Source organism: Zootoca vivipara, chromosome 14 (genome assembly GCF_965207765.1).
Source record: "Zootoca vivipara chromosome 14, rZooViv2.hap1.1, whole genome shotgun sequence".
Taxonomy (NCBI): Eukaryota; Metazoa; Chordata; class Lepidosauria; order Squamata; family Lacertidae; genus Zootoca; species Zootoca vivipara.
Genome location: NC_142597.1, coordinates 11,561,538 through 11,584,887, shown reverse-complemented (window position 1 = coordinate 11,584,887; position 23,350 = coordinate 11,561,538). Strand labels below are relative to the sequence as shown.

At 44.4% G+C, this 23,350-nt stretch overlaps 1 protein-coding gene across 2 annotated transcripts in view; it reads left to right on the top strand.

Annotated features, from left to right (window-relative positions):
* Positions 1 to 16,822, top strand: part of DBNL (drebrin like) — a 40,658-nt gene extending 23,836 nt beyond the window's left edge. Inside the window, exons 7-14 of one of the 2 annotated variants that reach the window (XM_035139346.3) lie at positions 215 to 366; positions 3,775 to 3,829; positions 4,277 to 4,351; positions 6,538 to 6,643; positions 8,703 to 8,852; positions 11,199 to 11,320; positions 12,793 to 12,898; positions 14,475 to 16,822. In XM_035139346.3, the coding sequence (XP_034995237.1) occupies positions 215 to 366; positions 3,775 to 3,829; positions 4,277 to 4,351; positions 6,538 to 6,643; positions 8,703 to 8,852; positions 11,199 to 11,320; positions 12,793 to 12,898; positions 14,475 to 14,614 (906 nt within the window). In that variant the 3' untranslated portion in view covers positions 14,615 to 16,822. The remainder of the gene's footprint in view (positions 1 to 214; positions 367 to 3,774; positions 3,830 to 4,276; positions 4,352 to 6,537; positions 6,644 to 8,702; positions 8,853 to 11,198; positions 11,321 to 12,792; positions 12,899 to 14,474) is intronic. The other variant, XM_035139347.3, reaches the window with a different exon arrangement.
* Positions 16,823 to 23,350: the final 6,528 nt, after the last annotated feature.

The window sequence follows — 23,350 nt, the reverse complement described above, 5'->3', positions numbered from 1 at the left end:
TTGCAGAGGCGCAGATCCCTTCCTCCATTCTTCCTCCATCGTGCTTCTACATTAGACATGACAGAGGCAAAGCTAGTAGTTTTGAGGGGCTGGGTGAATGTTTTAACATAGAGTGTGAGTAGACTATGATTCACGTCTGGTGGAAGGGGAGGAAGTAACTTATTCTTCAAAGGTGGATGCTTTTAATTCGGTCTTGTTGCACTCTCCCTTTCAGAAAGATGAGGAGAACCGCCGACTAGAAGAGAAGAGGAAAGCAGAGGAGGAGCGTCAGCGTCTGGAGAAAGAGCGCCGAGAGCGGGAATTGCAGGAAGCAACTTTGCGCGAGCGAAGATTTAAGGAGCGAGCCAGTGAGATAGATGCTCAGAAGTGAGTCTGTTTAATTTTAACAAAAGCCACATTAATTGCCACCTCAATTGAGCAAAGATATATTGGCACTCTAAGAGAAAATTGCTGTGGAGAAGTACCACTTACGCCTCTGTGAATCCAGCCTGAGAATTTACAGCTTCAGTTTAATGATATTTGTCTCGCAAGATTGGAGTCAACTGTATTCAGGATATATGTGGCTGGGGTGCTGACCTTGCTCATTCATATCATTGCTCCTTTTCCCTCAACCCCCACCCCAAACCACACAGGAAGCCCCAAATAATGAGGCAAGCAATGAAGTTTGTGAACCCAAGCAAACACATTGCATTTTTTCATTTACTTGCCTAAGTGTGTTTCCTGTGAGTTCTGTTGTTACAGATCCGGAGGAAGTCGTCAATGCAATGGCCTTTGCCGGTCTTTCTGATGCATTGCTTTCCTATGACCATAAAAGTCCTAGTGTTGTCCTCCTAGAGCAGTGCTTTAGCATCTCAACAATGATGAGGCTAGTTGGGCTGAGAGTGTGACCTTCCAAGGGGCCATACAGTAAATTTCATAGTTGGGGAGGTGATTTGAACCTTCACAACACACTGCAGAAATATTTCTTTTCTCTTTGGAATAGCAGTGAGTGTTAAATATTTAAAAAGATATACAGTATAGCCCTGGTTTGTTTTTGTTTTTTTTAAAAAAATCAAATTATCTCCAGTACAGATAAAGTAAGATACAGTGGTACCTCAGTTTTTGAGCGTCTCGGAGGCTGAACATTTTGGTTTTCAAACGCCAAAAACCCAGAAGTAAATTCTTCTTTTCTTGATCGTGCCTCGGAAGTTGATTCCCCCTCCCCAATTTTCTCCATTGAAATTGCAGGCCGCCCTTTGCACCTTGGTTTTCGAACATTTTGGTAGCCAAACGATCTTCCAGAACGGATTACATTAGAAAACCAAGGTACCACTATACTTTAAAGAGGCGGCAGAATAAGCCACAAAAAAGAGAGAATCTCACACTCTTCAGAAAATGGAGCACTTACAGCACTCTCAAAACAGTAGACCCCTTGAGGACAAGTGTGCCCTGCCAACACCAGAAGTAATTGTCTCTCGAGAGCAGGACTTAGGTCAGTTGGTATGATGTTTCTGGCTTACGTCTCAGTGATGTGGCAGCAAGGAGATTTGGGGTGGGGGATATGATGTTAAAAATCATCCGGTGTTCCTGTCACCAGACTTCAGTGAGCCCAGGGGAAATACCCCTGAAGTGTGCAGACAAAATTAACCTGGTTCTGTAGAGACAGGTCTTTTAGGGGGACTTCCTTGTAGTTCTTTTCAAAAAGTATTTCTGCTCCAAAGGTTGAGAAGACTGTTCTGTGGCATAATGCGCTAAAAATTAAATTTGAGCTTGCTGATTGTTTTCCTGTTTCACTCTTTTAAATTTAGTTTTGAGAGAGCAAAAAGTTAAAATAAACACGACATACACCACTAAATACATGCGCACTACATAAAAATAGCAGAATACATAAAAACCTGAAGTATCTGGAAAAGGCAGAGTATAACTTGGTATAATATTCCATATAACCATAAAAATGTATTTTTGGGTCATAATAATAGGTTAGCATTGGAGTTAAGTGCGGAATGGGATATGGGATTATTACTGTGTGTGTTAACTTCAGCTAAACGTGCACAGCTGCCAGTGTAGGGTGATGTTTTATGGATGATATGGATCTATTATGAAAGAAAGAAGGAAAGAATTGCCATGACGTTTGCAGTGTACGGGATTTTATTCATAAACCATTTTAAATGCTAGTTTTCAGGATAGCATTCTCTTTTTACTGTTAAATATATGTCTCTCTCTCTCTCGTGTGTGTGTATATGTGGTTTGTCTTCTTGGAATTTGTATATTATGAAAACAAAAGGTCTGAAGCATCTTGGTTAAAAAAAGCAGCACTAGCAAATAAAATCCTTCTTAAAGATCCAGTTCTGGGTGGGAGGCTGGTTTTCCTTGGGAAGGAATTCTATAACCATGGCACTCTCTAACTGAAAAGTCTTTTGTGAGCACTCACTTCATTTCTGAATCAGAGTTGGAAGGGACCCCAAGTGTAATCTATTCCAATACTCTGCTAATGCAGGAAATCTGGAATGTAGGAAGCTGCATTAACAGCGAGTCAGATTTTTGGCCTGTCTAGCCCAGGATTGTCTTTCTACCCCAGCAGCACTGGGAGGTGCTAACAAATTAAACCTGGGTCTTACTACGTGCAAAGCATTAAGAAAAGGTTTATCATTACATTTATTATATTCCTCCTTTTTTTCAAGGAGCTCACAGTAGTGTTATTCTTTCAGCACCCCTCCAATTTATACTCACGGCAACTTGTGAGGGGTAGGTTAGGCTGAGAGAGAGTGACTGCTCCAAGGCTACCCAGTGAATTTCAGGGCTGACTTGGAATTTGAATCCTTGTCTCCCAAGTCCTAGTCTGATGCTATAGTAGTAGTAGTAGTAGTAGTAGTAGTAGTAGTAGTAGTAGTAATAAAAAGGTAAAGGGACCCCTGACCATCAGGTCCAGTCGTATCCGACTCTGGGGTTGCGGCGCTCATCTCGCTCTATAGGCCAAGGGAGCCGGCGTTTGTCCGCAGACAGCTTCCGGGCCATGTGGCCAGCATGACAAAGCTGCTTCTGGCGAACCAGAGCAGTGCACGGAAACGCCGTTTACCTTCCCGCCGGAGCGGTCCCTATTTATCTACTTGCACTTTGATGTGCTTTCAAACTGCTAGGTGGGCAGGAGCTGGGACCAAGCAAGGGGAGCTCACCCCGTTGCAGGGATTCAAACCGCCGACCTTCTGATCAGCAAACCCTAGACTCTGTGATTTAACCCACAGCGCCACCTGGGTCCCTAGTAGTAGTAGTAGTAATAATAATAATAATAATAATAATAATAATAATTTATACCCCGCCATCCCCAGCCAGGGCCAGGCTCAGGGCGGCTAAACACCAAATATAAATTACAATAAAACAAAATAAAAAAATTCCTTCAAGCAGCACCTTAGAGCCCAACTAAGCTTGTCATTGGTATGAGCTTTTGTGTGCATGCACACTTCTTCAGATACACTGAAACAGAAGTCACCAGGCGCTTATATATAGTGAGAGGGTGGGGAGGGGTATTACTCAGAAGGGTGGTGGGAATGGGTGATTGACTGACTGATAGCTGTTGATGACTATTAACGCCTGCAGTTGGTCTTACAGGAAAAAGCAAGGGGTGAGATGGCTAACGATTGGCCGTTAACAGCTATCAGTCAGTCAATCACCCATTCCCACCACTCTTCTGAGTAACGTGTCTGGCAACTTCTGTGCACTTCTATGTTGAATATTTGAACCGTCATTGACATAACTTCGTTTAACTGTGGAGGTTTTTGTTTTTGTTTTAATTTGCAGGAAATTCCAACAACAGCAGGACACGGAGTCTGTCAGTAAAGAAAAACAACAATGGGTAAGGTCTGAAATCGTAACTTTTCCTGTTGGTCGAAGTGTTCTTTAAAAAAAAACTTATGAATACAGAAGGAGCTGTGTTGCCTGCAAAGATCACACAGAACAGCACCGTCCTGTCTTGATACTTGCAGGCAAGCACTGGGCTCTTAAACTGTGGATCTCTAAATGCTTCTTATGCTGTTCATCATTCACAGCTTAAAGGTCTATTTCATTTTTAAGTGTGGTACGGAGAGCTGGATTCAGTGGTGTCTGTTGATCATCATTTTCTTAGGCAGGCTGCATGACCGGGCAAAGCAGTTCAGAGCCAAAGACTGATCTTTATGTTCATCATATACCTAAGTCTCATTTCTCTTGAGTTGGTTCCATCTTCCAGAGTGCAGACCTATAGACTGAGAACTGCCTCTGCTTGACCTTAGCATGGGTGTAAGGGAGTCATCTTATATTACAGAAGGAGCAGGAAGAAGATCTCAGCAAGATGCAGAAGGGTTTCCGAAGGAGGAGTGAGTCTGTGGAGAAAGCTCAGGTACATGGGAGAAAGATCCTTGACAGTCCTACTTCGTGCTTACACAGGCTGCATCTCCAAATTTGTTCTTTTTACATTGCTTCTCAATACTGGATCAAAGCAGCAATAGCAGCTGCTTTTTTGACAGGACTATAATCCATCTGTCCTGGTACACTCACTGTTTTCTACATGCATGCTTCTGTCAAAAATTTAAAAAATGCTTTATATATGGATCAGAAAGAACCTACGTACCTTTGCAAAACCTCATTGGTTTGGAAAGCCTGATCATTCATATAGAATCTTCCTTTCTTTCTTATTTCTTGGTCTTCAGCACATCTTGAGTTCCAAAATCTGCCTATACTCAGGTGTGGGGATTTCTATGGAGGTGGTAGCTTCCAGTGTATTTTCCTGACCACTTATGATTGTATATGCCTTGTATACAATCAATCACTACTTTTTCTTGATTCACTTCTGTGGCCTCTACCTCTACTCAGTTTTGCAATTGCTCTCCTGAAGAAGCAGGGTACTAATAGTCTTTCAGTGCTCAAATCAAGACACACACATGCAATTTCCACCATACACTTCTTGGCCTTCGTGCCTTCCAAAAAAACTTGCATTTAAATTTTTGACTGGTGTTGCAGAGAGCTGCTGGCCAGACCTTCACCAAGATTATGGAACCTTGGTTCTGTTCTTAAGAGTGACCACAGCTATTGAGCACAACTATTTCTCACCTCATGCATTACTTGTAAATAAATCCACCAAAGTTACCAGCTTCCAGAATTCTTGCCAGCCTGCTTTTACCCACAAGAAGGTCTGGCTAACAGAGCTCTCGGTCCCTTCTCTGCAAGCCCACCTTGAACTTTTGCAAGGTTAGTTTCCACACTGAGTGTGCAGGAGGAAGAGAGCGCTTTGCTTTCTTCACGCCCAGTAAGAAATGTGGTGCCCAAGGGAGGAATGGAGCATTCTGTACCATCTCATCCTGCAACTCACTGGTGGCCAGGCAAGTAGTGAAATACAAGACTGTGTATAACTGCTGGAATGGCAGCATAATATTTTATAAACCATAACCTCTGGTTTGGGGATATTCCACAAGAAGTTATAATGCAGTAGCTATGCATACACACATGTCCTTTTGCACACACGTGCTTTTGGATGCTTGTTTGTTAGCATGAAGGTCCAGAATCTGTTATTAAAGCCATCCTCCAGTCAAATGGCTCTTGCAAACTTGTCAGCTGAACTCCCTGTAAGGCTTACTGCCTGCACTGCTGTTCCGTTAGAATGACATATGCTGGGTCTTCTCCTCTGGTGGCAGTCCTGGATGATATCTCTTAGCTGGATCCTCTCTTCATCTCTTGGATCTTTTCTTCACCTTTTTGGAACTCTGACTTGGACTCTCTTAAGACTTGCCCAGTTGCATGTGGGGCTCCTGATAACTTCCTTGTTCCCTCTTTCCCTTTCGGAGGAGCATGGACTGTTTCTTGATAAATCCCTTTTTAATGCAAGATGGCTGGTTTTCTCATGGGCACCTGTACTCCCTTTGAGCTTCTTGAACTGCATAGGTTATGCCTTCTTGCTAACAATATTCCACCTCAGCAAATTTGTGAGGGTCTTTCTCTTTTTTGACAAGGTTGCTTCTGAATCTTCCTCATAGTGGAACTAATTCAAAATCCAGATTGCTGCATTAAACAACTCCAGGTCAATCCTCAATAATGAGCGTAGTTAAAGATGGTTGTGTTTTGCATGGGAACCTCGCATTTCTGAGCGGCCTTACTATCTGACCTTGAAATAGTGAAATATCTTTGCAGGGCCAAGATAAGTGTGTACCACTGTAAAAACAAAGCTAGAACTGTGATGCATAAAAGTTTGCTTTTCATCAGGGTAACTGATTTAACCTGATAAAAATGTCCAGGGAATTTTAGCCAATCAACCCATAGAAGTGTTCCCTCATTTTTTTCCTGTGACGTGCAGAGTCTTCTAGCCCTAAAAGAAACCATGAAGACTTTCCTAATGTACAGTATTCCTGTATCCCTGGATTTTGCCGGTGAATTTGTTAGTGATGATGAATGAAAGGTAATATATTGGCAGCCAACGACAGCACTTCCCCTTGCATGTTGAAGTCAGGTGGAAGCATTGATGCTATTTCTAGACACCCCCCCCCCCAATTGCTATGTTTCCTCGGGACTCAGTAAATCTTTCTCTCTGCACAGGAAGCAGCATCAATAATAGGACAAAGATCAGTGAATCCTCGTGATATCTTCAAACAAAAGGAGAGGTCCATGTCCACAGATGGGGCAGTCGTCAGTTCCCAGCCAGGTATCTGAAAGAGCAATCCTCTACTGGTATTACGCTGGGGCTGGAGATTCATTGCAGATATACCAGCGGAATGGCCTTTGTATCTGAAACATGCTTAGTCCCTTCAGCACATTGTGCGGTATTTGTCTCCTCCACCCTCACAGTGAGCAGGAGCCCCTACATGAGTCAACAAGCCCCTTTTGATCTCCTCTCCCACTGTTGGCTATCAGGACCAGTTCAGTCCCCTGCTGCTTTGCAAAGTATGTCTTCCTCTCTCCTTCCTTATGCTCTATCCTGCCCCCCCCCATCCTATTTGCTGGTGTGGGGCTGGCTGTGGAGTCCCAAGGCAAGGTACATGTTGAGGTTCTAGGATGAGGTGTGGTTTCAATGTGCTCGGCCCTCTAGGCGTGTTCTGGAGACTAGTATGTTTTGTGCAAGTGTTCTCCCTTTCGTTCTCTCCCTTGTGAGCTCAAAGTATGCACAACATGGGGACAGAAAGAGGGCACCCCCTATATCAAATCTGAGCTATGACCTCTCTGTCCATTGAGTTTATATAGTGGTGGTGGTGTCCTTTGATTGGGTGATGAGTTACAGAGTATTCTATATTCCTCTGGGTGATGTGCATGGGGCAGTCCCTGCTGCTGGGGCAGCTGCCTTTTTCTCATCTTTCCATTGAAGTCGATGGGAGAGAATTTTCTAGGCATTAGGGAATTGGGCTGATGCAAAGTCACAACATTTAGGAAGGTGTGACACTGTATTGAAGGGGTATACCAGGGGTAGGCAACCTAAGGCCCGTGGGCCGGATGTGGCCCGTGGGCCAGATGTGGCTCGCAGACAGTCCGGGAATCAGCGTGTTTTTACATGAGTAGAATGTGTCCTTTTATTTAAAACAGGCATCCCCAAAGTTCAGCCCTCCAGATGTTTTGGACTACAATGTCCATCATCCCTGACCACTGGTCCTGTTAGCTAGGGATCATGGGAGTTGTAGGCCAAAACATCTGGAGGGCCACAGTTTGGAGATGCCTGATTCTCGGTTATTTGTGGGGCCTGCCTGGTGTTTTTACATGAGTAGAATGTGTGCTTTTATTTAAAATGCATCTATGAGTTATTTGTGGGGCATAGGCATTCATTCATTCCCCCCTGCCCAAAATAGTCTAGTCTACCACATGCTCTGAGGGACGGTGGACCGGCCCATTGCTGAAAAAGGTTGCTGACCCCTGGGGTATACAAGTTGACATATGTGTACTTCACCCCTGTAACTTCCAAGCCTTACCTACGACCGTTCCATTTCAGCTGTTCTCTTTGCCAGTGGAATGTTTTCCTTGGTAGACTGTTATACCAGCATGGTATAACTGGTATAGCAGGGGTTTACTCCAAATCCTTTCTCTAAATCCTGTAGTTCCTCAGTATAGGATTGCACCCTTAAACAGGATCAGAAGAACGTGGAGGCAGTTATTTCCCAGGACAGTTGCTTTCCAATATGCCATGCTGCACGCAATTATACTCTGATCATTTTGTATGAAAGCATAGATCATTGCTAAGGAAACTTAACTGTGGTTTGGCACAGATGTTGTTGGGCTGGTGCTCCCACCATCTCCCATCGGGCATGCTGGCTGGGGCTGATAGGAGGTGGTGTCCAACAAAATCCAGAGCATTGTATGTTCCTTATCCCTGAATGGTTAAACCAGTATTTAAAAATGAAACAAAACAAAACAAAACAACAAAAAAGATGGGTTTTTTTAGACACAGTGTCTGAACTGGCAAGCCATAGTTATGGGACCAGAGTGCAAATAGTAATTAAAAGAGCAGCATTCTAAACCATTCTATTTTTCTGTCTGTCTGTTCATTACAAACCTGTGGATTATGTGTCTCTCTGTAATAGCTGACTGAGACGACTAACAGCTATAAAATGATAACACCACAATAAAAAAGTATTACGGCATATACTAAAATTATTATCGTGAAGGCAGTAATGAACTAAATCACATGGGTTGTCTTAAGGGCTGCTTAGTGAATGGTCGCCAAAAGATGTCTGTATCTCACCATTTTGTGTGTTGTATTCATGTGCCCCCTTTCCTAGGCAAGTTGCGGAGCCCCTTTCTCCAGCAGAACAGTCAAGCAGAGGCTCCTGTATCCCCTGTCCATCCTGCCGTGCAAGATGTTCACCCTCCTCCTGTTGTCCGTTCGTCTGTACATGATACACCTCCAGCCTCTCCTGTTCCTGAACTTGGTAAAGCTAATATAAGAGAGCTTATGGGTTCAGTTCCTTGATTATGGCAGGTTTTCAATAGCTGAAGATGTTTAGGTAGTCACCCATGATCCGTTTGTCCCAACCATAGTGAAGGAGGAGTGCATAACAAACACAACTTGAAATCTAGTTTCGTTGGTAGGTGTATACTTAAAACTCTTTTTGTTTCCATTCCATTAAAATTAAATATTTCTCCGCTAAATATTCCTTGGGCTACCTAGCTACATTTTTAAAAACTGGGTGGGTTTCCAAATCCTCCTTGCTGAGGCCCATATGGCTAATTCAAGAACAATAGGAGTTATATTTCTGCCCAGCTCAGCACTTTTACCTATGGAGGACAACATATGCTCAGGGCTGTTCAGTGTCCTTCATCTTGTATAGCAGCTTCATAAACTTCTCCCACAGGTATAGGTGTAAGCCAGTGTTTCTCAAACTTGGGCCCCCAGCTGTTGTTGGACTACAACTCCCATCATCCCTGACCACTGGTTCTGCTAGGTTGGGATGATTGGAGTTGTAGTCCCACAGCTGTTTGAAAAACTCTCGTGTAAGCCATGCACATTTTTGTTTGGTTGTAAGTTGCTTTTGGATGCCTTGGACAAGGTAAAGCGACTAATTTTTTTTAAAGAAAAATAAAATAAAAACAATCTTTTCCCATGACTACTTGCCCTATGTTCCTTTTCCCCATCCTCATTTTTTTCTTTTGGAAGGTATATTATCAAGACCAGGCAACCCCAAACTTCGGCCCTCCAGATGTTTTGGACTACAATTCCCATCATCCCTGACCACTGGTCCTCTTAGCTAGGGATCATGGGAGTTGTAGGCCAAAACATCTGGAGGGCCGCAGTTTGGGGATGCCTGATCAAGACATTTGTGTATCTCAGCTCCCCAAAAGCTTGCCAGCTTCGGTATGGACCTGGGCTCCTGTCTTGTCATCATTGTTTAGCATTCTCATTGGCCTGTAGATCCTCCTTTAGTCACCAGCTATTCTGATGTTATAAGAAGTCTGGTGGATCCAAATTCTGGTACGACATCTCTAGCCTTTTTTATTTGCTCAGAGTCATCTTTCCTTAATCTAAAGCAGGTATATGGATGCAGCTATTACTGAACTGCAACTCTCATCATTCCTGGCCATTGATCATGCTTGCTGGGGCTGATGGGAGTTGTTGTTCAACACCAGCTGGAAGGCCAAAATTTCCCCACACTTTTCTAAAGAGACAGAAGTTTTCCCTCTGACTTCTCTGTGTTTTGTTTTTGTCTGTAGAGCATTGTTGGGGGTGTATACACACACACACACACACACACACACACACACACGTGCTCGCTGCTTGTATAAAATGTCCCTATACCACTGTATGTAGATCTTTTTATTTTGCTCTAGAAAAGACAGTAGCTTTTGTAACGGGCAAGCTTAAAAAAGAGCTGATCCCCCCCCCAAGTTGATTCAGGGAATCCCCGACATTTGTAAGAGTTTTAGTGGGTAGCTAAAGAAGAGAGAATGGGGAAGCAAGTAAAAAGTTACTAACCTGCCCAGAAAGGGATATAACTACTTAGGCTATTGTACTAAATCATCTGAGAAAGCTCATATGCTCAAATACTACCGGTATGAGGTAGGCACTGCATGTTAAAATGGAAACTTGGTGGTGCCCATTGAATCATTGGACTCATAATTGAGGCCGAACATTGTCTACAATCGTCTTACATTTCGCTATAAAGATCTGCACACTTAAGAATTAGATTCACCATATAGTGGTATCAGAATAATATTTTTTTTAAAAAAAAGTTGAAGGATAATCTCATAAATTATTATTATTATTATTATTATTGCAAAAGGTAATGTTATCTTCATAAAGTACTAAAAAAATGAAGAGTTGCTATACAGTACATTTTGAAAAAGACAGTTCCCTGGTGACAGGCTTGCAATTTAAATACTTAGTCGAAGATAGGACAGGTGACAGGCAAAAGTCACAGCATGACTTTAGTTGATAGGAAGAAGTGAGGTGTGGCAAAGGTGAATCCATATACCTATAGGGTGATCAGAACTGCAAAGAAATCCTGCAAAAATCCTTTTAAGGTTTTAAAAAGACCATGTCTGGACTGCTGCTCTAAGCATGGGACGACTTTTACATCCATATCTAATATCTAATAACGTTAGGGTGCCACCATCAAGCCATTCATTAATGGATCCTAATCACTCCATTTGAGTAGCAGACTTTCTCCTTTGAGATTGTGTGCAGTATTTGTGGCTTCTCTGAATGAAGACCTGTTCGGAAAAGATGAAATTGATAGCAAACCTAATGGCTGAAACAGAAGGGTGTGTTGTTCTTCCAGGTGATTCTGTCAGGCAGAACAACTACAAATCAGGAGCTCCGACCTACGAACCAGAAGAGAAACACGAAGCTGTGTACGAAGAACCCCCTAGTGAACGGGTGATCTATGATGAACCCCCTGAGGTCAGTCTTCCTGCACACGAGATCATTTCCTGCCTTATTTATGCCGATCTGCTTCTTACATTCCGCTTGCGAGTGCTGTTGCTTATGTAGCCAGAGCTTATGCGCAAGGGGAAGGGATCGGTAGGTGTGAGGGAACCCAGAGGTTTGCATAATGAGAAAAATGTTTGGGGTGGTGGAAAACTAGGGGAGAATCCCTAGTTCATGTCCCTGTGCTCAGTTCATGTTCCTGTGCATGTGTATAACAGAAAACCGAAAGGGGGAAGGGAAGATTGTGGAAGACGGCATGGGTAACTTACTGGAACAGCCAGCATTGTCAGTGGTCAGGGATGATGAGAGCAGAAGTCTATGGCAGCCAGAAGGTTACCCTTGAGATAGTGCTTCAGCTCATATGCTCGGAAGAACAGACTGAATTCTTTTATTCAGTATGTCAGTGATGGTGTCTCTAAAGACCCACCCTTCACACATTCATCAGTCCTGGGATGCGTTATTGGGATACCTTTACACCACTTGCATTTTGTATCCTATGCTCAATTTTTCTGTTTCTGTTTTGAGTAGACCATATGTTACCTGTATCTTGATGGAAGGTTGTCATTGCTGCTTGGGCTTTTAAAATTTGTTTTCCTTTAAAACATCAATAAATTTAAATGTGATACACTTAGTATGCCATAGCCTTTAGTCACCCTCCTCCGAGATAATGATGGTTGACCTCATAGTTTGAGCAAGCCCTAATAAACTCAGTAATAGGGAAAAATAGCCACCAATCTGTTTTGCTCCAGCATAACATTGTTGTGCAAGGGAACGTAGAAGCAGATTGTGGATTTTGTATTTGTGCAATAGTTTGCTCAATCAGTTGCATGACAAGTTTCTTCTAGTGTGCTGTTGCTCTAGATTACCTGTCTGTTAGCACAAGAAGCCCTGCAGTAGCAGAGGGAGAATGTTTGCTCCAGACCCATATAAATGAATAAAGCTTGTATTCACATTACATCTGAACCCAGGATTGTGGTTTGTTTCTCCCTAACAAGCCAGGATCTCTGGCCACCCTTAAACCACCCTGGGTTATTAGGGAGAGACATGGCACCACCTTGGGTTCAGAAGTTGATAAGTGTGACTTCCTGGTTCATTTCTCCACTCGCAGAAAGGGAGAGATTAAGCAGGAGCTGTCTGGAGTTCAGGCTAGTGCACTGCCCATGCCTAAGAAACCATGATAAGCCGAAACCCATGGTTTACTGTGGCACATGAATGCAGCCACTGTTGTTCTATCTGCTTATTTCACCTTTCCATCTTCTTGCTCTGAATCCCCCCCCCCCCCAAAAGCAAACACCTTTAACATGTATAAACTGGCGTATATTTGACGCATGGATTTTGTTTGTTAGAATTTAGCTGGAAGATTTTTTAAAAAAACTAATGACCCTTGGTAGCTGTCAGTACCATTTGACATATCCTACTTAATTCTGTTAACTCTTCATTTGCAGGAACAGCCCGAAGATACTAAATATGACTATGTTGATAATTACCAACAAAATCTTAACTTGGAGGGAAAAGGCTTATGCGCTCGAGCTCTCTATGATTATCAAGCTGGTATGTTTTGTGTCGTTTGTTATCTTCCATTCACCGAAATGCTTGCCTCTGGGCATAGTCTGTTCCCACTCAGGTTAGATAGAAATTACAAGATGCATTTTTCTTACATTGTGCCCCATATAGAGTAGATTAGGTACTGTCCCAGTTAAAGGATTGACAGGTGGCTGGTGTGATGGCCAGGGAAGAAGGAACCAAAAATGGTGAAGCATAAGTATCCTTTATTCTGGCTATCAGAAGCCCTGCTTGAAACACACTCTTTCCTATAGTTGTTAGCATCTGTTGTCTAATCTCCTTTTTTTTAAAAGAAAAATGTTGGGGAGATTCTTAGGAATTCTGATATGTTCATTTATTCTACAACAGGAAGATCCCTTCCTGTGCTGCACAGTGACAGCCACAGAGATGGTAACTGGGGGAAATAGGTTTTATTCACAGCACAAAGCATGTGATGTAGGAAAGGGTCAAAGAGCACTTCTCTGTGAACACTTGCTGTCTCTACTTGATTCATGGCTGGTATTTGCAGCTGATCTCAAAGCGCTTGGCAGCGTGGGGGGGGGGGGGAAATGCAACCTCTTGCATATGTTGAATGAAACCTTTTTCAAAAGAGGGTTTTGAAACCAGCCCTGAAAGGTAGCACAGACACCAGTGCACTAAAGTAATGTTTCAGGCTATCCCCTGGGAGTCATGACTGCTGTGCAGTAGGACATCTAGAAATCTTTGATGGTTGTCAACCGCAGTCCCATACAGTCCCAGTATTACAGCAGCTTAGCTTCAGCATCATAACTTTTCTAACAACTGCAGGGCTACTTCACAAATGAAGCCTCAGCCCGCACTTGCTTTGGTATCGAAAGTTCTAGCAGAACCTGGTACCAAGACATCAGCCACCTTTCTAAAGGATGATGGACATTCCTACTTCAGGATGTAGATAAGTCAAAGGAACGTACCTCTGTGGTAGAGCTCTGCAGGCAGAAGTTCCCAGGTTCAATCTCTGGCATCTCCAGTTAAAAATGGATCAGGTTGCAGGTGATATGAAAGGTCTTCACATGAAGAATTTCTGGCCATTGACTCAGTCACTACTGGGCTTAGATGGACAAGTCGTCTGTCATGGTATAAGGCTTTTTCCTGTTTGGGTGGGTTAAGTTCCATTCTATGTCATTCCCCACCACCACCACTAGAATCCCTGCAAAGACAGATATGCATTAATGTTGCCAAGCAAGGTGACATAGCCAGGATCTCTTAGCAGTTAAGGTCAGCAACCTTTTTCAGCCATGGGCCGGTCCAGACCATGTGGTGGGCCGGACTATATTCTTTGGGGGGGGGGAACCTAGAGATGCATTTTAAATAAAAGCACACATTCTACTCATGTAAAAACATGCTGATTCCTGGACCGTCCGTGGGCTGGTTTGAGAAGGCGATTGGGTCGCATCCGGCTCCCGGGCCTTAGGTTGCCTACCCCTGAGTTAAGGCATAACTAAACTGTGTCAACGTGGTCCTGAGTATGCACTCTTGCTGGGCTATATGCTCTCCTTAAACAAGTATTTGTTTTTCCCCTGAAATCCTGTCTGTTCCCACCTTTCAGCTGATGACACGGAGATCTCTTTTGACCCTGAGAACATTATCACGAGCATTGAGATGATCGATGAGGGCTGGTGGCGTGGTTATGGTCCCGATGGTCACTTTGGGATGTTCCCTGCCAACTATGTAGAACTCATTGAATAACTGGCCTTTGCCGGAGGAAGAATGCAAGCAATACCTGAAAGAACAACAACTCCTCTTATCAAATCCAATTCTTCAAGGTGGAATTGTGTGGCTTTTAAGAGTGAAGTGCTCGTTTCTCTGTGCCCCTGTTGCTGGAGCAGTATCTGTCCCTGCCCAATGAAGCAGACCTCTTCCTTTCCCTCCTTTTAATTTTCCTTAATGGGTACTTTTCAAGTGAAGGTAGGGAATCAGTCTTGACACTGCATAACACTTTCCTTCACTTTTTTTAATGGAAAAATTGCCCTTTAGCGCATCCTCTTCAAACACACAGCCCTCTGAACACCAGTGTGCAGTATTTAGAAGATAGTGCTTAGCAGAAATAGATTCCTAACCTTCCCGTCTCTTCAATGCAAACTGATTTTTTCATTCCGTGTGTTGCAACTTTCTAAGATAGCATAAGGAGGTATCTTAGGAAACACCTACTGTGTTTACTTACTAGCCTATGTAACTTGTCTGTGTGATTTGGGCCTGCAGTCCACAGTTTTTCCAGAGCATTGCTTTGGAGAAAATGGATTGCGAGTTGGAGGCTTCTCCGCTCCCTTTGAGATGCCAATCTACTAGGAACTGCTTCAGGGCAAGCCCTGTCGAAATGAATGGTTTTGTACGATCACTCCCCAGTGTTCTTGTGCAACTCACCTTCCATTTCATTGGAGTCATTCCTGAATGGGAGATTGTGCCCTCAAACTACTCTAACCTTTGTGCAAGGACCAAGTTGCCTGGCTTTTAGGTTGTTAAGTCTATGTGGAAATTTCCCCCCCCCCCTGCTTTTAAAGTAAAAGCTTGCCCTGTTTCTTGAGACATGGCTTCAGAGACAAACACCATTAAAGCAGGTAATAGACAAATGCCCTGCAAGCAATGCTAGCTTTCAGCTGTGGTGCACATTGCTTTAAATACAATGCTGTGTCTGTACATGTTTGTGTGGTTTGGTTCATATGTGAGGGACTTGACTTCTGCATTATCTTCTCTGGTTTTTTGTTTTTTTTAATAAAAAAAGCCTTATGTTGCTTTTACATAATAATTGGATTAATTCCTCCCCTCCCCTTTAAAACAGAACCTGAAAAGAAACCTCAGACACAACTGAGCACTCAGGAGTGTCCCAGATTTGTGCTTTGTAATTGTGTGACACTGTTATGACGTACTAGCTACAGGTGTATGGTTTAAAAAAAATAGCCATTTTTACATTCCTTTTATTTGTCTTGCTCAAGGCAGCTTTGATAGGATTCTCAAGGAACTTCAAAAATGCATCCTGTGCAGGTACCTGAGGTAGAGAATGAGTATTATAAAGGTTAATCTGTTTGCTTAGGATGTAAAAGAAATGGCATTGCAAGGTCCAAGTCCTGTCTCCCCTGCTTTTATGCAGGATGTGGGGGTGATTATGGAACCAAGAGATTCTAAGGCAGTTCTCTGCTGATCTCCCAACTACGTTGTATTCAGTGGCATTTTAGAAAGTGACAGGTTTGTGTGGTTTTTTTTTAAAAAAAGATAGGGAGCAGCTTCCAGAAGGTTTAATTTCCATATGCTTCTCCATTCTGGAGAATGGAGAATTAGCTAAAGCTAAAGTATCCATTCCATTTTAATTCAGCATTTCTGTCTTATGCCCCCACTCCAGGTAGTCAAAGTGGTGTTTTCCAGATGCTGTTGGACTGCAACTCCCATCAGCCCCTGCCAGCATGGCCAGTCGTCAGAGCTGATGGGAGTTGTAGTCTAGCAGCTCCTCGAGGGCACCATATTGGTTCGAGATGTACTGTAGTGGAAATCTTTTCAGAAGCGCTCCCCATGGTAACTCTCCATTACAAATCAATATGGGACCTCTTTTGCCCTGACAGCTTTGGGGAATACTTTGAAAGGACCATACTTTAATTTGTTTCCTTAATTCTATCTTTCCCATTCAGGAACAATTAAGGCATGTTCCCTTTGGGATGTTTGCAGCAGGCCAGCCATGGCTTCACAGGGAATTCTTTAGAGTTGATTCTTATTAGAATTGCTAATCATGCTGGAGGGTCATTGCTGTTTCGGTTGCTGCTGTTCACTGCATCTCCTGTTCAGATCCTCCTTTTTGCCAGCCTTCTGCCGTGCATGAAGATTTGGGAGTGGGGAAAAGCTTGTGACTTGTATCAGGGTGATCTGAATAATAATAATAATAATAATAAAATGAAGTGATTTAAATTACTCCAGTGAATTGTGTTTGTTTGTTTCATGTGCGGTTTGCTCCCTGTCCTTTTCAAGGTCAAAGAAGGGCTTTGGTCTCAGCGGAGTATCTCATGTTAATACTGTAATGCATTGGGGTGCAGTGTGCGCGTCATTAATTATCTTTGGCTTTCTGGAGTCTAGTCTTGGTTTCTATCAATTAGAGGAAGCGTCCCACTGTAATTGCTTCATCCCTCTGTGCTCAAGTGCTTCTCTGAACAGGCTCTTCACATTTTTCTGCTACAGAATGAAGCCACCGTATAACAAACAGTGGGGTTACTTTATGTAAGGACAGGCAAATCGAACCGTTGATTCTCCCCATTTTTACATACCCTAAACATAACATAAGGGACCCAGGTGGCTCTGTGGTTAAACCACAGAGCCTAGGGCTTGCTGATCAGAAGGTCGGCGGTTCGAATCCCTGTGACGGGGTGAGCTCCCGTTGCTTGGTCCCAGCTCCTGCCAACCTAGCAGTTCGAAAGCACGTCAAAATGCAAGTAGATAAATAGGAACCGCTACAGCGGGAAGGTAAACAGCGTTTCCATGTGCTGCTCTGGTTTGCCAGAAGCGGCTTTGTCATGCTGGCCACATGACCTGGAAGCTGTCCCTCGGCCAATAATGCGAGATGAGCGCGCAACCCCAGAGTCGGTCACGACTGGACCTAATGGTCAGGGGTCCCTTTACCTTTTACCTTTGTAAACATAACATAACATCTTGTGAATGGGTCTGCCGTGCTTTGGATTCCTAACCCACTGTGCAAATGGTACTTGTCACAAAGTAACAAATGAAATTAAGTTCACTTATTGTAAGGTGCTCCGGAATCCAAATGCAAATTGGATATATTTTCAATATTAACAGCCAGGTTGGCTGGAAAAAAATCACTTCACTAGGCAATAGTTCAAAGCATCCTTCCGTAACCTGCTGCCCTTCAGATACAGTATTTGGACTACAGCTTCCATCACTGCTGACCATTAGCTATGGCATGATGGGCTGATAGAAGTTGCAGTCCAGAACATTTGGAGAGTACCAGGTTGCCTAAAGCAAATCCTCTGTGAGTGTTGTCTGCTTATATGTTCCTCTTATTCTTTGCCCCCAAAGACTGCCTGGACTTCCCTCAACCTCATAACATAGATCTGGGGAAGCTGCCTTCTGGCATGTTGATCATACACGAGACCTCTTGCTGATAGCCAGAATGCAATATTTTTTCCTTCAGAGAGTGGACCAGTTGATTACAAAAAAAAAAGGTTGTGCATGGGGATGGCAGGAGCTGTGATGCAGGATCGAGTTAACTGGGCCAGGCAGTCACAGTGGCAGAGACAAGAGATGCATAATCGGATTGCAGTCTGGACCTCAAATTCATTTCCACTCTACCCCATTCCTTTAGCTTGTCTCCCCTGGGACCTTCTGCCACCAGCTGAGGAATCATTTGTCTTAACATATAGCTGGCTTGGGATGTGCATCTCCACACAATCTTTCCCCCTTGCTTCTGAAGCACATTTAATGCTATTTGGAAAGATTTTGTACTATTTCCCTGAGGGGGAGCAGTAATCTCTAGGTTCCCTAGAGTGGAGACAGCTCAGGGGCAAGTAGGCATTACACTGCACGGGCCAATCCTGACAGCTGCCCCTTATTTTCCTTGCACTGTAGTTTTTAGCCTGCATTTACAGTGGACATCTTCTGACCTGGAAACGTGGGCTTATTGTGCGGGCTGTTGACCAATGAAGGACTTGACTACAGTACAATCTTAACCATGTCTCTTCAGAAGTAACTCCTGTTGAGTACATTGGGGCTCACTCCCAGAATGTTAGGATTGCAAACTTAATTAACAGTCCATCATTGCATAGGAGTAAAAATAATTTACGAACCTGAAAAGCATACTTTATTTTTAGGTGTCTCTGCATTTTATTTATTTTTGCATTTCCGTTTGTTTATTTATTCCACCATTCTTCCAAAAATTCAAGGTGATTTACGTGGTCCCCATCTCATTTTGTCCTCACGCAACCCAGAAAAGTAGTGACTAGTCCATGGTCACGCAGTGAGTTGTGTGGTTGAGTGGAGCTTTGACCCTGAATCTCCCTGGTCCTTGTCCTACATTAACAACCATGTTATACTTCTGCTGATTCGGCAAGCCTATTGCACCCAGCATTCATCTGTATACAGTGGTGCCTCGCTAGACGAATTTAATTCGTTCCATGGGTCTTTTCTTATAACGAAAAATTCATCTAGCGAATCCCATAGGAATGCATTGAATTTTTTTTGAGTTTTTTTTTGCCCATAGGAACGCATTAATTGAATTTCAATGCATTCCTATGGGAAACCGCGATTCGCTAGACGAATTTTTCATAAAACAAATTCGTCTAGCGAGGCAAGCTCAGCTCGAAAAATCCTTTCGTTAAGCGGAAATTTCGTTAAGCAGGGCATTCGTTAAGCGAGGCACCACTGTAAAAGGTAAATGACCCCTGAACGGTTAAGTTGCAGTGCTCATATCACTTTCAGGCTGAGGGAGCCAGTGTTTGTCTGCAGACAGCTTTCCGGGTCATGTGGTCAGCATGACTAAACCGCTTCTGGCGCAACGGGTCACCATGACGGAAGCCAGAGCGCATGGAAACACCGTTAACCTCCTCGCCACAGCTGTACCTACTATTTATCTGCTTGCACTGGCATGCTTTCGAACTGCTAGGTTGGCAGGAGCTGGGGCAGAGCAATGGAAGCTCACCCCGTCGTGGGGATTTCAACCGTGGGTGGCGCTGTGGTCTAAACCACTGAGCCTCTTGGGCTTGCCAATCAAAAGGTCACCTGTATGAGTGTCTGTTGAACCCACCTTCTAGGTATCTTAAATGGTATAAGAAGAACCTACTGGATCACCTAGCCAAGCATCCTACTCTCACTGAGGTCAACCATATGCCTATGGGAAACCTGCAAAGCGGGACCTGAGCACAGCAGCTCTCTTTCCTGCTTGTGATTCCCAGAAATGGGCATGCCCACTGTGCTTAGCTTTCTGGTAACTTAATGGCACACTTTAATAATAATAATAATAATAATAATAATAATAATAATAATAATAATAATAATTATTTATGTATTTATTTATACCCTGCCCATCTGATTGGGTTTCCCCAGCCACTCCGGGTGACACCCAACAGGATAGTAAAAACATGATAGAACAGGCATCCCCAAACTTTGGCCCTGCAGATGTTTTGGACTACAACTCCCATCTTCCCCAACCACTGGTCCTGTTACCTAGGGATCATGGGAGTTGTAGGCCAAAACATCTGGAGGGCCGAAGTTTGGGGATGCCTGATGATAGAACATCAAACATTTAAAACTTCCGTAAACAGATATACAGTGGTACCTCTACGAATTTAATGCGTTCCGAACACACATTTGTAAGTCGAAAAAAATTGTAAGTCGAATCCCATAGGAATGCATTGGGAGAAAAAAATCGTAAGTAGAAGCAACCCTATCTAAAAATTCCTAAGTAGAAAAAATCCTATCTAAACCGCATCCAAGATGGTGGACGGAGCTCCATTCGTAAGTAGAAACATTCGTAAGTAGAGTTATTCGTAAGTAGAGGTACCACTGTATTCTAAAAGTCAAATAGTTGTTTATTTCCCTGACATCTGATGGGAGGGCGTTCCACAGGGCGGGCACCACTACTGGTTCCCTGTAACCTCAATTCTCACAGTGAGGGAACTGCCAGAAGGCCCTCGGAGCTGGACCTCTGTCTGAGCAGAATGATGGGGATGGAGATGCTCCTTCAGGTATGCTGGAATCTTCTGCTTTAAGATTATTTATTGTTTTCCTCTGCTCCTGACTTGTAGCCACCCTGAAATTTTGCATTGAGGGTAGATTTATAAATGTTATATCACTTGTGACAAGCTGTTCCTTTGTAGCTGGAGCTCTTGCAGAACAAACCTGGAAACCTTCTCTTGCAAAATACGTGCTCTGGGCTATACTGTCTCTCCCCCTCCCACCCCCAGTTTCAAGATGCATTGGTCGATGAGTGACAAGTCCCCTTGGGAGGCTTCTGCCCTCCCACTCAGCTGGGGCCAGGGCCTAATGAGGCGGCCGTGAAATCATGTATGTTGCGAGGCTTCCTGACACCGGCTCTGCAGCAATCCTCTTAAAGGGATGAAATGGCATAATCCGGCGGGGGCGGAGAGGGAGGGCGGTGCTCCTCAATTGTGGGGGCTCAAACATCTGGGATGAAATTGTAGTTATGAGTCACACAGTCCAGGCTATTTTTATTAGTGGGGGCAGAAGGGGGCACCTTCTTTTTGCATTAAGTCTTTCTGAGCTGTCCGTCAAGAGAAGCCTTGGTCTCAGTCAGGCCCTCTGCAAGAAGTTGGTATGTCTCAAAGATGCTACCATTGCTTCATTAATTGTGTTACTTACCTGCTGGGCTGGTAGAATGCCATCTACATCAGATACACCAGTTTTCGCATCCCTCCTGTGGCCTTTCCTGTTTTCAGTCTATCCTTCCCCCTCTCATTTATTCTTTGCTCACCCCCCCCCCAAATCACAAACAAGTGATTTGGATACCCAAATCTCCTGTCCCGGGATGAACTCAGGGCTTGAATCTAGGCTGCCTTATTTCCCCTTTCTCTGTGTGATAACCTGCCCCCACCCCGGAAATTATATATATTTATTGAACAACCTTTTGATATTGGTCACAACCTTGGCTATTTGAGGTCAGTGTTCAGAGAAACTCTTCTCCGGGTCCTAATTTCCCCTTCTGTGGCTCTTGCTACCATCCCATCTCTGACTTCTATGCCCGCAACTGTGACCACACAATCCTTCTCCAGCTGCCTCTTTCTCCAGCTGCCTCTGTACATAACCATATATTTAAAGCACATTGCTTCCTCTGAAGAATCCTGGGAACTGTAGTTTACCCCTCACCAAGCTACAATTCGCAGCATCCTTAACAAAATCTGCTTCCCATAATTCTTTGGGGGAGTCACGTGCCTTCTATGTCCGGTGTTTATGCACCATTGATTTCTTTTTTAGGTATAGCCGTCATATAAAAATACAATATAATTCAAAACAAAATGGATCGATTTAAACAGCAACAGTAGAAGTATTTAAAGAGAGAGGCTACCTGTTAGTTAGGACGGATACTTCCATACATGCTGGTTTTCTTTTTTGTTGTTTTATTGATATAAATGAAAGCAATTTAAAAAGAGAGGTCATGCCATTGTGGTCAGAGTGTCAGACTGGAACCTCCGAGACCAGGATTCAGATCCCCACTGGGTCATGAAGATCACTGGGGAGCCTTGGGCCAGTCACCATCTCATAGCAGGTCCTACCTCACAGGGCTGTGAGGATGAAATGAGGAAGAGGAGAACCATGTACATCACCCTGAAATCCTCGGAAGATAAAGGTAGTACATAAATGTAATAACTAAATAAAAATAAATCAAGAGTTGAGGTCCATCTACCCTTCTGTGGAGCAGGTGTTCCATTCTCTGGGGGCCACCACATAAAAGGTCCAGTCTCTATTGCCTGCCAACTGAATCAACCTTATAGGCAGGCACTGAATTGACCTTCTGACCTTTATTTTTCCACAGATGCTCTCTCTTGTGCTGGCTTGCTGTGTAGAGCAAGAGCAAAGGTATTTCCTCACTCAGCGTAAAAAGCAACTGCAAAACAATGTTCTTTTGGGCAGGGCTGTCTTAAGCATATCCGGCGCTGTGGTGCAAAGATCCCTCCAGCACCCCCCTCCCTGTTTCCCAGAGTTGTTGACCTTTTTAAAGGGGGGGACCCTGAAGTTGTTAACCTTTTTTAGGAAAGGCTGCTTCCACGCTCACGCTGCTGCCCTGTGCTGCTCGTGTGCAGCCAGGCATCGGCTCCCACGGCGGGATCATGGTGTGGGGCTGGGCAGCCGGGTGCGATGAGGGTGGCACAGGAGGCAGGCGGGGGTCTTGTCCAGGCAGGGACAGGTGAAGTGAGCTGGGCTGTCCGCGTTGCTGCAGCAGAGAAGTGTGCTCACTCAGTCGCAGTCTCGCCGTCCTTGCTTGGGGAGGAAGGGGGGGGAGGAAAGAGCATGACTGGGAGGGGGTCGGGCATGGGAAGGAAACGCGGTTCGTGTGGAGGAGTGCAGAGGTGGTGGGGGCAGCGGGAGGAGGCAGGCTCCGTGCAAGGCGGTGGGGAAGCAGGGGAAGGAGGGAGGGGCGCTGGGGGCAGCCGTTGCAGCGTGTAGCCTCAACCGCGGGGATCTTTCGAGGTAGAGTGGACGGGGGGAGCGGTGCTAGAGTCATGTTTATTATGCGCAGAGCTTGGTATGCAAGCACACACCACGCAGCCGAGGAGGTGGTGTGTCGCAAAGCCAGCGGAGAGGGCTCCGGACTACCGTAAAGCAGCCGGAGCCTTCCTGCCTTCGATGGGCGCTGGAGGCACGCAGGCACCAAGCCCCCACTCCGCCTTGCTTACTTCCCCGCTTTCCCCTCCCCAGACTCTCTGCCTGGTGCCCTCCACTGCTTGGCGCCCTGGCTCGCCACGCCACTACGCCCAA